This window comes from Pelophylax lessonae, assembly GCF_965119305.1.
Source record: "Pelophylax lessonae genome assembly, chromosome: 1".
NCBI lineage: Eukaryota > Metazoa > Chordata > Amphibia > Anura > Ranidae > Pelophylax > Pelophylax lessonae.
The window spans coordinates 130,019,902-130,034,819 of NC_138768.1; the positions used below are offsets into that span (position 1 = coordinate 130,019,902).

At 46.5% G+C, this 14,918-nt stretch overlaps 1 protein-coding gene across 1 annotated transcript in view; it reads right to left on the bottom strand.

Annotated features, from left to right (window-relative positions):
- The window catches only part of SV2C (synaptic vesicle glycoprotein 2C), a 324,325-nt gene that overhangs the window by 10,205 nt on the left and 299,202 nt on the right, over positions 1-14,918 (bottom strand). The window contains exon 11 of the mRNA XM_082264288.1: positions 8,017-8,220. Coding sequence (XP_082120414.1) covers positions 8,017-8,220 — 204 coding nt within the window. The remainder of the gene's footprint in view (positions 1-8,016; positions 8,221-14,918) is intronic.

A 14,918-nucleotide genomic window follows, 5' to 3' on the forward strand; every position in this document is an offset into this window, starting at 1 on the left:
GAGCATACATCAGTAAACCATACTAGTCATAGACAACAATCAGGGCGGTAGCCCATCCAAGAACAAGATGCATCTAGGCGACTCCCGGACCTCCCCCTCCCAGACACTCTGCAAGCAGCTGTACCGAAGAGTCCGCCAGCCATCTGGCCCAGACTCTGTCATGTTTCTTGGGGCATCCCCTATGAAAGTAGGTGTCTTTGTACAACGGTATCACTGAGTCCACCTGTGCTCTCCACCGCTGCAGCGAGGGGGGGGACCGCTGTTTCCAGTGGAGGGCAACATTTTTCCTAGCGAAGAATAAGAGGAGACCCATGAGGGTGCGGTCTGCCACCCTAGGCAGCAGGTCATCCAGGAGACCCAGTAGAGCTATTTTAGGCGAGGGGTCGAGCGAAACCTGCAGAACCCCATTCGCAACTGCAAATATGCGCGACCAATAATCTGCCAGACCCGGGCACGTCCAGAAGATATGTATAAAGTCCCCGGGAGTGTGGCCGCATCTTCAGCACCCCGGGGAGTGGGAACCGTGCATCATGTGAAGGCGGTGAGGGGTGATGTATGCTCTGTGGGCAATTTTATATTGGACCATGCGGTCCCTGATGGAGATCAGTATCTTAAAGGGGGAATCCCACATCTGGCGCCAGTCCTCCTCGTCCATGTCCGGGATGTCCCTCGTCCACCGGGCCCGAAGGCCCGAGAGCTCCGGAGAGGACACCCGAAGGAGATGGGCATGCAGGACGGAGGCAGCACGGTCGGAGCAGTCAAAACGGAGGACTCTCTCCAGGTCCGACTGCACCGCCCCCACCCCCCCGGGCGGGAACTGGGCTCCGAAGGCATGGGACAACTGTAGGTAACGGAACAGGTACGATGGCGGTATCCCATAAGAGTCTATGAGGCCCTGGAACGTGGGAAGGGAGAGGTCCGCGGACAGATCCGAGATCCTCTTGATTCCAAATTTAGTCCAAGCCACTGGGTCAGGGATATTATATAGGTGTGGCAGGGTAGGATTAATCCACAGTGGCGCATTGGGGGAGACCGCGGCGCTCGGGTACACTTCTAACGCCAGACCTTGGCGCCAGGCCTTGATCGTCGTCCTCATGGAAGAGGTCAAGGCGTATGGAGCCTTGGGGCCCCTAAATAACAGGTGCGACAATGCCTCTACGGACCCCAGCACCGCCGCCTCCGTCACCACTGCGGAGTTGAAAGCATCGGGCGATAACCACCACACCGCAGTGACCAGTTGGGAAGCTAAAAAATACTTATGACAATCCGGGAAGGCCAGGCCCCCTTGAGACTGGGGTCTCATCAGCGTGGAGAACCTGTAACGGGGGGGGGGGGGGGCGGGAGCCCCATAGAAAGGAGGAAAAGATCTTGTTTAAGTTGGTAAAGAAGGATTTGGGGATCCACTGGGGTGAGTGGCGGAAGAGGTAGGTCAATTTAGGGAGGATCTTCATTTTTACCAGGTTTACGCGGCCCAGTAGGGAAAGGGGGAGGTTCTCCCATGCCTTCAGCTTGGCCCGAATGTCCCGCACCACCGGATCCAGATTGAGGGATATGAACTCCGTAGGATCTTTGGACACTCGCACACCCAGGTACATGAAATTCTCGACCCACTGTAGCGAGAGATCCGACGGGGCGCCACTCCTGGCCTCCCCGTCGATCGCAAGCAATTGGGACTTCAACCAATTCACCCTCAGTCCCGTCACTTTGGAGAAATCATCCAATATAGTAAGCGCCCCCCCAAGCGAGGGACCCGCATCTTGCAAAAACAGGAGGAGGTCATCCGCGTACAGCGCCACCCTCTCCTCCAGCCATGCCACCCGAAGCCCCCGAACCTCCGGTGAGGTCCGGAGCGCCTCGGCCAGTGGCTCCATAGCTATAGCAAAAAGGGCCGGAGAGAGAGGGCAGCCCTGCCGCGTGCCTCTGGATAGCGGGAAGGAGGGGGATAGTCTGCCCCCCAGTCGAATGGCCGCCACCGGAGATCCATAGATAGTCCGTAGCCACTCGATGAACAAGAGAGGGAACCCCATTCGCCTGAGGACCTCCCACAGAAAGGGCCATTCCACGGAATCGAAAGCCTTCTCTATGTCTAGAGAGGCGACCACCCTCGTACCGGAGCTCAGATGCTGCGTTTGTAAATTGGTAAAAAGCCTACGCAGGTTGACATCAGTGGACCTGTGGGCCATAAACCCGGTCTGGTCCTGATCTATCACGGAGGGGAGGACGGGACGAAGCCTGGAGGCAAGTATTTTTGTAAGAATTTTGAGGTCGTTGTTAAGGAGTGCTATTGGTCGGTACGAGGCACACAGTTTAGGATCCTTCGGAGGTTTATGAATCAAGATAATGTGTGCCTCCGCCATAGAGGGTGGTAGCGAGCCCATCGCCAGGCAGTCGTTATACAGCGCCGCCAGGAGAGGGGCCAGGACACCAGAGTGAGTTTTGTAAAATTCGATGGGTAACCCATCCGGGCCGGGAGCCTTGCCTCCAGGGATAGAACGAATGACAACCTTCACCTCCTCCTCCGTGACCGGCCGAACCAGACCAGCGCGCTCTGAATCCGATATCCAGCCCAGAGCCACCGGGTCAAGTAGCTGCTGTAGGTCCTCCGGCCGGAGATCCGCGGGAAGAGTAGTGGCATACAATTTGGAATAGAAGGCACAGAACGCCCCCAAGATCTCCGCCGGGGACGTGATAGCCTCCCCAGTAGGGGAGGTGAGCTCCGGTACCAGGGTGAGGGGGGCATCATGGTGAGACATCACCGCCAACAACTTCCCTTTCCGGTCCCCATGTTCAAAAAACCTTTGCTTGGATTGATACAAGGACAGTCGGGTAACCTCAGACAGGTGGAGATGCAAATCTCGCCTGGCCGACTGCATCCCCTCAAAGTTGACGGCCGAGGGGTCCCGGGCGTAACAGCCCGATGCCTCCTCAACCGCCGCCTCCAGGGCAGACACAGCCGCCGCCTGCTGCACCTTAACTGCTTTAATAGCTGAAATATAATGGCCTCTGGTAACCGCCTTAAAGGCGTCCCACACCACCCCGGGAGAGGACGTACCCGCATTAATTTCCCAGAATTCCCGAATTACAGGCGGGGTCTGGGCCACTATCTCAGGTTGGTCTATCCACTGAGCCCCGAGTCGCCACATGGAACTACTACGGTCCCACCCCGCCCTGAGGACAACCCGCAGGGGACTATGGTCCGACAAGCCGCTGGGAAGGTACGAAACGTCCTCCACATCAGTCAGCATGGACGGGTTAGCGAAACCATAGTCTATCCTGGAGGATGTCTTATGAGAAGCAGGAATAAACCTTCTCCTGTGGGTTCCTCCAACGCCAAATCTCTTGAAGCCCAGCGGCCTCAGACCAGTGGAGTAAGTCCCCAGAGAAGGACTTGGGAAGCGTGGGTCTATCCAGGTCCGGGGAGAGAATGGCATTGAAGTCCCCCAGGAGAAGCAGTTTGGCCGGACAATAAGTGGAAATCCTCTCCAGGACGGCGTACAAGACCTCAGCCCTGAACGGCGGGGGCACGTAGACACCCGCCACCACATACCTCTGCTGCCACAAGGAGAGCACCAGTATAACATATCTACCAGAGGGGTCAGTATGTACCGCTTCCACCACACAGGGCAAGGACTTTCCTATCAAAATGGAGACGCCCCTGGCATATGTGGAATAGGAGGCATGGAAGGCCCTCTGCATCCATGGTTTTTTTAAGGACAGGAGCTTACTGCCCACCAGGTGAGTTTCCTGTAGGATCAGTATAGAGGGACTATAACGCTGTATATATTGGAAGAGCAGAGCCCGCTTGAACTTGGAATTGAGACCCCGCACATTCCAGGATAGCACCGAAAAGGTAGGAGATTTATGTGATGCCATCATGGAAGGTTATAAAAATAGACACCCCAGAAGAAGCATATGCGGTCACAGTCACCTGGGGAGCAGCAAGGCCGAGCGAACCCATGCACCAAACACAAACATGTACAAACAGTGTAGGCTCCCCAACGGGGAGAGCACAATATCCCCAACAGAGAAGTCTTACCCTACCGTACCCCGGTGCCCCCATCAACCGGAAGGGGGAGACCAGGGCCAGTTTTGTCCCAAAACTTGGAAAAAGGAGCATGAACAGGCACCAGCCGTACAACCAGCTGGGCCTATCGTGAGAGCAAGTCCAGTGGCGGGAACTCCGCCAGGGCACCAGAGGTGCCCCAGCCGCGACCAGTCAACTCCGCAGCGAGGGACCCCCCGACACCCACGAGAAAGAAAAAAAAATAAATAATGTAGGGTCCACAGTGGTCCGACCAACTACTAGCAGTCCGTTACATAGAGCGGGAGCTGAAGTGAATAGGGAAGAAAAAAAAAGGAAAAATCAGCAGAGCCACAGTCCACCCGAGCTCCGTGGTAAATCAGCAATGGTACAAGGGCTAGACAAGGATACACAGTCTTTCGACGCCCATAGGCGAGCAGGGGCAAGCTCTCACGGTCCAGGAGGGAAAATCCAGGGAGAAAGAAAGGGAGGGCAAATAAAAAAAAGGGACAAGGAAATACAGGAGGCAGCTCAGGAACCATCCTACCACCGTCAGGACATCGCTGGACCGAGAGGACCCAAGGACGAAACACCGATCAGGCAGCTGCACCCAGAGCATCAATCCAGTCGCCGGCATCCAGAGGGGTCTCGAAGAAGCGCACAGAACCCTGATGGGCCACCCGCAAACGGCTGGGGTACAGCATACTGTATTTGATGTTCCTCTCCCGCAGGCGACGTCTCACATCGTTAAAGGATCGGCGGCGTCTCTGTACCTCGGCAGAAAAATCCGGGAACAGCATCACTCTGGTATTCTCATAGGGCAACTCCGCCATTTTCCTAGCCGCAGCCAGGATCATATCCCGGTCTCGATAGTTCAGCAGCCTGACCAGGAACGGCCTAGGAGGGGCACCGGAGGGCCGCCTGCCCGTGGGCACCCGATGGGCCCGTTCGACCACGTATGTGGCGGGAAGGTTATCCAGGTGCAAGAGGGACTTAAAGAAGGTCTCCGCAAATGTCTCAGGGTGATCCCCCTCCGCACCCTCCGGCAGGCCCACCACTCGCACGTTATTTCGGCGCTGCCTGTTCTCAGCATCATCCATCTTGGATGTAAGCGTGGCAACCAGGGATTGAAGTTCAGAGATTTGAGACGAGTGGGAGCCCTGGCGGTCCTCCACCTCTCCGATCCTCTCCTCCGCTTCAGACAGCCTGCCCCGGATTTTATCTAGGTCGTGGCGGATTAACGCACATTCCGACGCCACGCCATCTATCCGGATCATGAGGGACGCCTTACTACCCTCGATGGCGGCCAGGATGGGAGCCGTGATGGCCGCAGCCTCCACCGACACCTCCGCTGCGGCCAGGGAGCACTTGTCCAGAGTACGCGAGCCTGGGGGAGAAGACATCCCCGCCGATGCTCCGGAGCCACGGCCCGCCTGAGCTCCGTCTGTGGCAGGCAAGATGGCGCCGGGAGCACACGTGACATGCCCCCGGCCCGAGCGCTGAGGCTTCGGATCCTTGGGTACCTTTCCCTTGGGCTTGGTCGACATCGCGCTCGGATCAGGAGGATGCAGGGAAGAACAGCAACCCAACTAGCCGGGTCTTAGGGACAGAATCGCCTTGCAATCGAAGGATGAAGTCGGATGGACACGGAGCTCTGCAGCCGCACGTCTTGCCTCGCTCACATCCCGGCCACACACATGAACTTTAATGGCATCCCGGTCTTAGTTCGTAGGTTTCAATATTGAGTTGGCCCACACTTTGCAGCTTTAACAGCTTCAACTGTTCTGGGAAGGCTGCCCACAAGGTTTAGAAGTGTGTCTATGGGTGTGTCAGTCTGTGTTCTAATTCATCCCAAATATGTGCAATCGGGTTGAGGTCAGGCTAGTCAAGTTCCCCTACCCAAACCTTGCTCATTTATGTCTTTATGGATCTTGCTTTGTGAACTGCTGCTCAGTCATGTTGGAACAGGAAAGGCCAACCCCAAACTGTTCCCACAAAGTTGGGAGCATGAAATTGTCCAAAATGTCTTGTTATGCTGATGCTTTAAGAGTTCCCTTACTGGAACTAAGGGGCCAAGCTTAACCTCTGAAAAACAACCCCACACCATAACCCCCCCTCCACCAAATGATTTGGACCACTGCACAAAGCAATGTCAATAACGACATGGATGAGCGAGTTTGGGGTGGAGGAACTCGACTGGCCTTCACAGAATCTTGGCCTCAGCCAGATAGAATACCTTTGGGATGAATTAGAGCAGAGACTGTGAGCCAGGACTTCTCGCCAACATCAATGCCTGACCTCACAAATGCACTTCTGGAAGAATGGTCAAACATTCTCATAGACACACAGCCTTCCTAGAAGAGTTGAAGCGGTTATAGCTGCAAAGGGTGCGCCAACTCAATACTGAACCCTACAGACTAAGACTGGGATGCCATTAAAGTTCATGTGCATGTAAAGGCAGGGGTCCCAATACTTTTGGTAATATAGTGTACACCAAGTCTAATCTGAAAGAGAACTTATTAGCATGACTTCTGTAAAAAATATTTTTTGATAGAATAAACATGAACAGCCTGATCCTGTCTTAATTTGATGGCTGAGTTGGCCCTTGAGCAAGGGTGGGGCTGTTAGAGCTACTGTAGAGGGTGACAGTTACATAGTTACATAGTAGTTGAGGTTGAATAAAGACAGTAGTCCATCCAGTTCAACCTGTGTAGGTGTGTGTGGATGTAATTATTTGCCAAACCCCTGAATGTTTTGATCCCTCAGATGTACATCCAAGAGTCTTTTAAAAGTAGCCATACTCTCCGCAGTTACTACCACTTGTGGTAGAGAATTCCACAATCTTGTAGCCCTTACTGTAAAAACCCCCCTGCTTAGCCTAAGGTTAAATCTCTTCTCCTCTAATCCCATTGTATGGCCTCATGTTCTCATGCATTCATTGCGACTAAACAGTTTTTTTTCTATGTTGAGATCATCGTTGAGGTACTTGTAAATTGCTATCATGTCCCCTCTTAGGCATCTCCTTTCCAGGGAGAATAAATCAAGCGCTTGTAAGCGCTCTTCATAATTAAGGTCCTCCAATCCCCTAATCAGTTTAGTTTCTCTTCTCTGAACTCTCTCCAGCTCCTTCACATCCTTTCTGAGGATTGGCGACCAGAACTGGACAGAAAACTGGACAGTGAGTGTTTTCAGCAATTATAATTCCTTTGGCAGGATTCTTCTCTCTGAAAGACTTCTACTTTGTTGGGCGTATTGCAGTAGACACAGCATATGGTCCTGGAGCCCATTCATGCTTAAATGCATTTGAACCATGCTGCATTAAAGAACCAATTCAAAATAAGTGGGCTGAGATGCACCTTAACGCATGCATTTTTTTTGAAGCACAATGCACAAGACACAATGCAAGTACAATTTGAATAAAAAGGCATTGCAACGCACCTATGCACATATCGTTACCCATTTCCTAGGCTATCAGATGTATAGAATGCGTCATTAAATACAAATACTGGACAATTAAAAAAATCTGAAAATCAGAAAAAGTAAAATTGGAGTTGTTTCCATATACATCAACACCTGGTTGCTAATGTCCGGCAGCCATAGTCACCCTAGACCATTGCCGTTCTGCACAATTGAGGCAAGAAGAACCTCCTCAAACATGGAAAATAAAGTGATTTCAGTAGAAAAATACAACATACTCAGAATTTACAACACATTTCCACTAACCTGTATTGTCTTGCTGACTATACAATATATTGTAGAGAATCACAGACATGCACAGGTGAACAGACCTCAAAGAAGAAACTTTGATGTGCTTCACACAAATTGTCTAATCATAAGGATATACAGCAAGCCAGACAAACAGGAGAATGAAGCAGTTTCGTGTAAATTTGTTGTATATACTGGGACAAAGCAAGATCTGAAAGCTGCGATCCTTGAAGTGTGAGGTATGTATAACTGCCTCCCTAGCGGCAGCAAAGTCTTTGTTGTCAACATACCGAGCATTGTTAACCTGCCAATCTTGTCCATTAGAAGAGCTGATACAATATTGCCTGGAAGAACAGCTAAGGTGCCAAGGAAATTCACAAAGTAGATCCAATAGGCACTGTAATCATCATCAAAGGTGATCTGACATCCGACCTTCATATCACCAAATGTGCAGTTTATAAGTTCGCTGTCAGTGAACTTGTATTTTTCAAGATCTGAGGAAACAAAAGTAAATACAATCTGTACCAAAACTCAGAATGTATATATACAGTATATAAATGTACACAGATACAGTAGATGGAAAAAAAACATTTTGGAATTGTATGCAGTTAAGCAATAAATAGTTAAAGTGTATCTAAAGCCAATTTTTGGTTTTTGATAGAGAAGAGAAGTAGATTAGGCAGATTTATTTTCACCATCTATCCCATAGAAACAATAGGTATTAAGGGAAATCCTCACTTAGTTGTTACCAGAACAAATGTCCTCAATGGGAGATTTCTCCTCACTTCCTGTTCTGGTCTACTCAGATTTTGGCATTTTCGATCATTTTTAATCCTCAAGTTGTGATAAAAGTCCCCAAAACAAATAGAGAGGGCAAATATACCCAGCAGGGACAGAGAAAAAAAGAATAAGACAGATATTCTACCCCTTCCCTACTCCATCCAAATCTGAAAATTAATTTTGGCTTTACATACACTTGGAAGCAGTATTTACATACACAGGAAGCACTAATAAAGAAGAAGTCTCACCAAACATTTTATTCCTTGCTCTTGTTACCCAGGTGACAACGTGCATGCAGCACTTTGTCTTGACTTTCTAGATGGTGTTGTTCCAGAGATACATGGTGACAACATACCCAACATGTGTTAATCCAGCTGAACCCACTGAGGGGGAATAGGAGAACTTAGATGCTCCTGACAGCCATGCTCAGTAAACAGGAGGGGGGGGGGGGTAGCATTACTCCCAGAGTTGGGCTTCTATGTGGGGGGGGGGGGGGGCAGAGAAGCAGGAAGGCATTCAATAAACATGGAAATTTCTTCTGAAATACATTGACGGCTCATTGTAGAGTCAAAGCAGGATATCTAAATATGCATTTGTTGACCAGTATTCAGTTTTTCTTCCTTTTCTTTTTCATTTTTTTTTTTTTAACAGATCATTTTTATTGCTTTGTTAGATACACCATTGTGCATCTTTTTTTTTTTTCTTTTTATACAAACTAACAAACAACAAGGTTCCATGATGTTATTACAGATAAACAACATAGTGATCAGTGAAATAAGGAATTTTTGAATTTCAATGTTATAGCACATTTGTTCACAGCCCATAATATCATCAATCAGTCCATGTAAAAGTGTGAAATATACCGCTGCATTTGCTCCTGTCCATGCTCAAAAAATCAATAAAAAGAAAACATCATTAGCAAAGATTCTTTTGTCTTATTTACTCTTTATCTGAAATAGTTTATAACCTTTTAACTTAACCTGTTACTATACACCGGCTTAAATCACAGCATAAATAAGACACAATTAAGGCAGGGATGAAAAAATTATTTGCGCCATCTATAGAAAATAGAGGCAGTCCTGGCCCCGCTAACCAGGGATTCCATAGCTTTTCAAATTTTTGGGGACAGTTTCTGTGCTGCAACACCAGCTTTTGCCTAGGATAATATGGTATTATTGACCACATGTTTCCATTTGTTGGGGGTGAGGAAATATCTATTTTTGGGTTATTATTTTGCGAGCTATGTATAACAACCTGATGAGAAGGGCTTGCATTTCACTGGGGATATAATCTTCATCAAGCATATTCATTAAACACAATTTAGGGTCAAGTGGTAGACTTCTGTTATATATTGTAAAGATAAAGGACACAACATTTCAATTTAGGGCAACTCCAAAGCATATGTATGAAATCTGCTTGTCCCCATCACATCAAGGGTAGGCAGAGGTTTCCCTACGCTGCCATTGAAATAATTTAGCAGGGGTGTGATAGTTACATAGTAGTAGGTAAGGTTGAATAAAGACAATAGTCCATCCAGTTCAACCTGTGTAGGTGTGTGTGGCTGTAATCATCTCGCATACCCCTGAATGTTCTGATCCTTGAGATGTACTTCTAGAAGTCTTTTGAAAGCCACCATATTACCTGCAGAAACCACCTCTTGTGGTAGAGAATTCCACAATCTTGTAGCCCTAACAGTAAAGAACCCCCCACGTTGCCTGAGGTTAAAACGCTTCTCCTCTAATCGCATTGTATGCCCCGAGTCCTCATGCAATCCCTGCGACTGAACAGCTTTTCTTCTAAGCCTAGATCCCCATTGAGATATTTAAAAATTGCTATCATGTCCCCCCTCAGGCGTCTCTTTTCCAGGGAGAATAAATCAAGCGATTGCAGACGCTCCTCATAATCAAGGTCCTCCAATCCCCTAATTAGTTTAGTTGCCCTTCTCTGGACCCTCTCCAGCTCCAACACATCCCTTCTGAGGACTGGTGACCAGAACTGGACATCATACTCCAGATGCGGTCGGACCAGAGTTTTATAAAGTGGAAGGATTATAGTCTTATCTCTGGAATACATCCCTTTCTTTATGCATGCTAATATTCTGCTGGCTTTGGCAGCTGCCGCTTGACATTGCATGCTGTTGCCTAGTCTATCATCCACCAATACTCCCAGATCCTTCTCCATTTTTGATTCTCCCAGGGGTTCCCCTCCTAACGTGTATTGTGCTTTTATGTTGCTAGTCCCCAAGTGCAAAACCTTACACTTCTCCACGTTAAACCTCATTTGCCAAGTCGTTGCCCACTCCGTTATTTTGTCCAGGTCATACTGTAGGATATCTGCTTCATGCTGTGCTGTTATTGCCCTGCCTAATTTTGTGTCATCTGCAAAAACTGATATTGAACTACAGATCCCGTCCTCAATGCTGTTTATGAATAAATTGAACAAGGTTGGTCCTAGGACTGAGCCTTGGGAGACCCCGCTTACTACCTCAGACCAGTCTGAGTATGCGCTGTTTATTACCACCCTTTGGACACGCCCTTTTAGCCAGTTCCGTATCCAAGAGCAAACCCTGCTGTCGATACCTGCAGACCTTATTTTATAAATTAAGCGCTTATGGGGAACTGCATCGAACGCCTTAGCGAAATCCAAGTACACCACATCCACTGGTCTGCCCCTATCTAGCTCACAGCTCACCTCCTCGTAGAATGTTAAGAGATTGGTTTGACAAGAACGCCCATTTGTAAACCCGTGCTGGTTACTACTGATGATGCTGTTGTCCTTAGCAAACTCTACGATATAGTCCCTTATCATCCCCTCCAAAAGTTTACATACTACTGATGTCAGACTGACAGGCCTATAATTTCCCGGGATATGCCTCTGACCCTTTTTGAATATCGGAATCACGTTAGCTTTCCTCCACTCCCCTGGTACATCTCCTGTCCTAATACTGTCCGCAAAGATCAGGAACAGTGGTCTGGATATAACCTTACTGAGTTCCTTGAGTACTCTCGGATGTACGCCATCCGGGCCTGGTGATTTGTTTGTGTTAAGTTTATCCAGCCTTTCCCTGATTTCACCCTCTGTTAGCCATAGTGGCAAGTCCTGTGTATTACTACTAACCATACAGTCATGGTCAGTGTACCCCTCCTTTTCCTGTGTAAAGACTGATGAGAAAAAAGCATTCAGCACGGTTGCTTTTTCAGTGTCCTCTGTAACCATCCTCCCATCATCGTTAATTATGTGTGCAATATGCTCTGCCCTAGTTTTTTTTGCTGTTGATATACTTAAAGAATTTCTTTGGGTTTTTTTTACTATCCTCAGCTATTTGTCTCTCAAAGTCTATTTTAGCCATCTTGATTTCGCGTTTACACTTCTTATTTGCCTCCTTGTATTGGTCGAAAGCCAATACTGTGCCTTCTGATTTATATTTCCTGAAGGCCAATTTTTTTCCCCTAATAAGATTTTTAACGCTATGGTTTAACCAGCCAGGTTTGGCTTTGTCTCTTCTAAATTTATTTCCCATAGGAATGCACTGCAAGATGCCTTTGCTTAATATAATCCTAAAGCATTCCCATTTTTCCTCTGATAGGTCCTGTGCAAAATACACAGCTGTGTAAGTCTTTTTGTAGGAGATAGCGACACTAACATAAGTGTAGTAAATGCCTGTTCACATAGAATCCCAATCGGAAAAACTCTCCTCCCAACTTTTTTTGGACAGAATTTTGGCCTGCATTCATATTTTGTTATAGAGAAGCCCATATAATTGAGAGATAAGGCTTCATTGGGCCCATGTGTGCTACTGATAGCAGCATTAGATTCTGCTGCAGAAATAATTTGTTTGTGCGAGGCTGGACTGCCAAAGCATACCTAAGTTGTAAGTATCTTGGTTTTCGGAAGACCATACTCATGTTGACATTCTAATTATGTTTTAACAATAGTGCCCACATACATTTGATGCACATATTTAATACCCTTCTCCTACCACAATTTAATGTATGAATTTACTCTTAAACCAAATCGGACCAGAGAGAAGTAAATTGTGTAAATCCCATAATGCACAATGTATCTTTCACATCATATAATTTTATTAAGAAAAAGGAGTGTGGGATAACCGCTCTGTAGGTCAAATGTTTCAGTTTCCAGTTGGGAAATTAAGGGGTTTTCAGTAAAGCAAGACAATAATAGACCCTGCATAGAATTGGTCAAATCCTCTTTTTCCCAACCTGACATTTGCTGAATTTGCAATGCTTTGCAATGCTATAAAATACATTTTGGCGTGTGGGACAGCCAGACCTCCTGCATCCTTAGACAATTGTAGGGAAAAAAGCTTAATACGAGTGTGCTTCCTTCTCTAAATTAGGTCTCTGGAGGCTGTGAATTTTCTTGTATCATTTTTGAGTAACCCTCACGGGTAAAGTAGTATATGTAGTATATATAGCAACTAAGGTGCCCATACCATTTTAGAGACTAAATCTTCCCATATATATATTGTGGTATGAGATCCCCTGAAGAAGCCACGTGAGCGGAAGTGGCGTAACGCGTAGGGCCGCTTGACCGGAAGTGACGTACATACGCGGAAGTGAGGCCCGCGATCTTTCCTGTTTGTAATTGAAGGCGCATTTTTGAACGTTGTATGTAAGTGCTTTTAATCTATTTAAATAAAGTCAGGATTATATGGCAATATTGCACTATTATGAGCCTTTTATTTGAGATCCGTTGGTCACCTGGAGAACACGGGACCCTGATCCATATAAGGCAGACTGAGCACCATCCCTGATTGAAGGTTAAGGAAGGAGAGGAGCATTGAGTGTTTATCATAAGGCGCATGATCAGTTATATTGAGGTGAGCGATTAGCATACCCCGAGGGGTAACGAGTGAGAAGAAGCACCCCACAATTCAACACGGTGTTAGGTGGAGGGTGTACACCCCTTTGAAGGCTTTTATCACCTGGATACAGTTTTTAAATATCTGCATTGTATTTTTTGATATTTTGGGTCACCTGCAGCACTTTATAAAGAATTATGTATACTAATTATTAATTCATTCACCCATTTGTTTCAACGCACTGAGCACTTCATCTGTCACTTTATTAATTTTATGTATTTGCACAATTTTACTGGGCTAAGAGTGTGAGCATTTTGTATATTACATTTATTACACTGATGCACTTTATATCGGATTTATTTATATGCAAATGAACACAGACTATTTATTGATTTTATCTTATGATTTATAAGTGTATTTAAACATCTAGTATCTATATATAGTTTTATTAATTCACATTCAATTTGTGTTCACTAATTAATTTAGAGATTAGATAACTTACTTCCCAGAAGCACGGTATCCCCCTCCCCTCAATAGATCTTCCCAACTGTAAGCAAAAGTTTTCACCAGCTAGTGCATCTAATTTTAAATTTATCTAAGACTGGGGACAAATTAAGGTTTGGGTACATCAGTGGGTCTTTGGAGATAACAACCCCTTAATATTTTAAAGTGCTGACAACGTTAATTTGAGAAGCTTCAGCAGGCATATTTACTAGTAAAAGATCTAGGGGGAGTAAAACTGATTTATCCCAATTTATGCTGAAGTCTGAGAACTCCCCAAAGAGTTCTATTAATTGCATTACGGAAAATAAGGTATGCTGGTTATCTCCCAAGAAAAGCAATGCAGCATCTGCAAACTGGGTGATTTTATCTCTTCTAGATCCTTGCTTAAAACCTACTTTTGTTGGCAGTATTTTATTTTTTAATGACCTTGAGAGTTCTTTTTTAGGGACTACTGGCATCTAACCAGACCACAAAGCTTTAAACTTTAATACTAGGTTAGAAAAAGTACTCATTCTGCAAAATAAGTCCCCATGACTTTCTTAGTCATGTGAGTTAATAAAAAAAATGAGGTCCAGACTGTGGTACCCATCTGTAGTTCTCTTAGTTGTGCAGGTCTGGACCACAGACTGGTTCAACTCATGGTGTAACAGAAGATGCCTTTTCCTTTCAAGCAGCATAATGAAAAGGGGCAAGTTGGCATGGGCACACCTTTTTTTGTATTCACTAGAGCAGTGTTTCTCAACCTTTTTTCAGTCAAGGCACCCTTTAAAATTATGGACAGTCTCGTGGCACCATTTAAAATTATGGACAGTCTCGAGGCACCTTTTGAAATTATAGGCAATCTCATGGCACCCTTTACAATTATGGACAGTCCCGAGGTACCCCATTCTAAAATGTGAAAAACGATTCTAATAGTTTTACAAAATGTAGCAACATCCACACAAAGGTCACCTAACGTTAGAGGTGATGTTTTCTTCCAAAGCAAATACACTTTTGTACACTGGTACTGGCTAGTATTCCAGTGTTTCTCTTCTCCCTCAACATCATTGGTTGTTAGGATGCCAGTATCTAGAAAGTCATAATGGT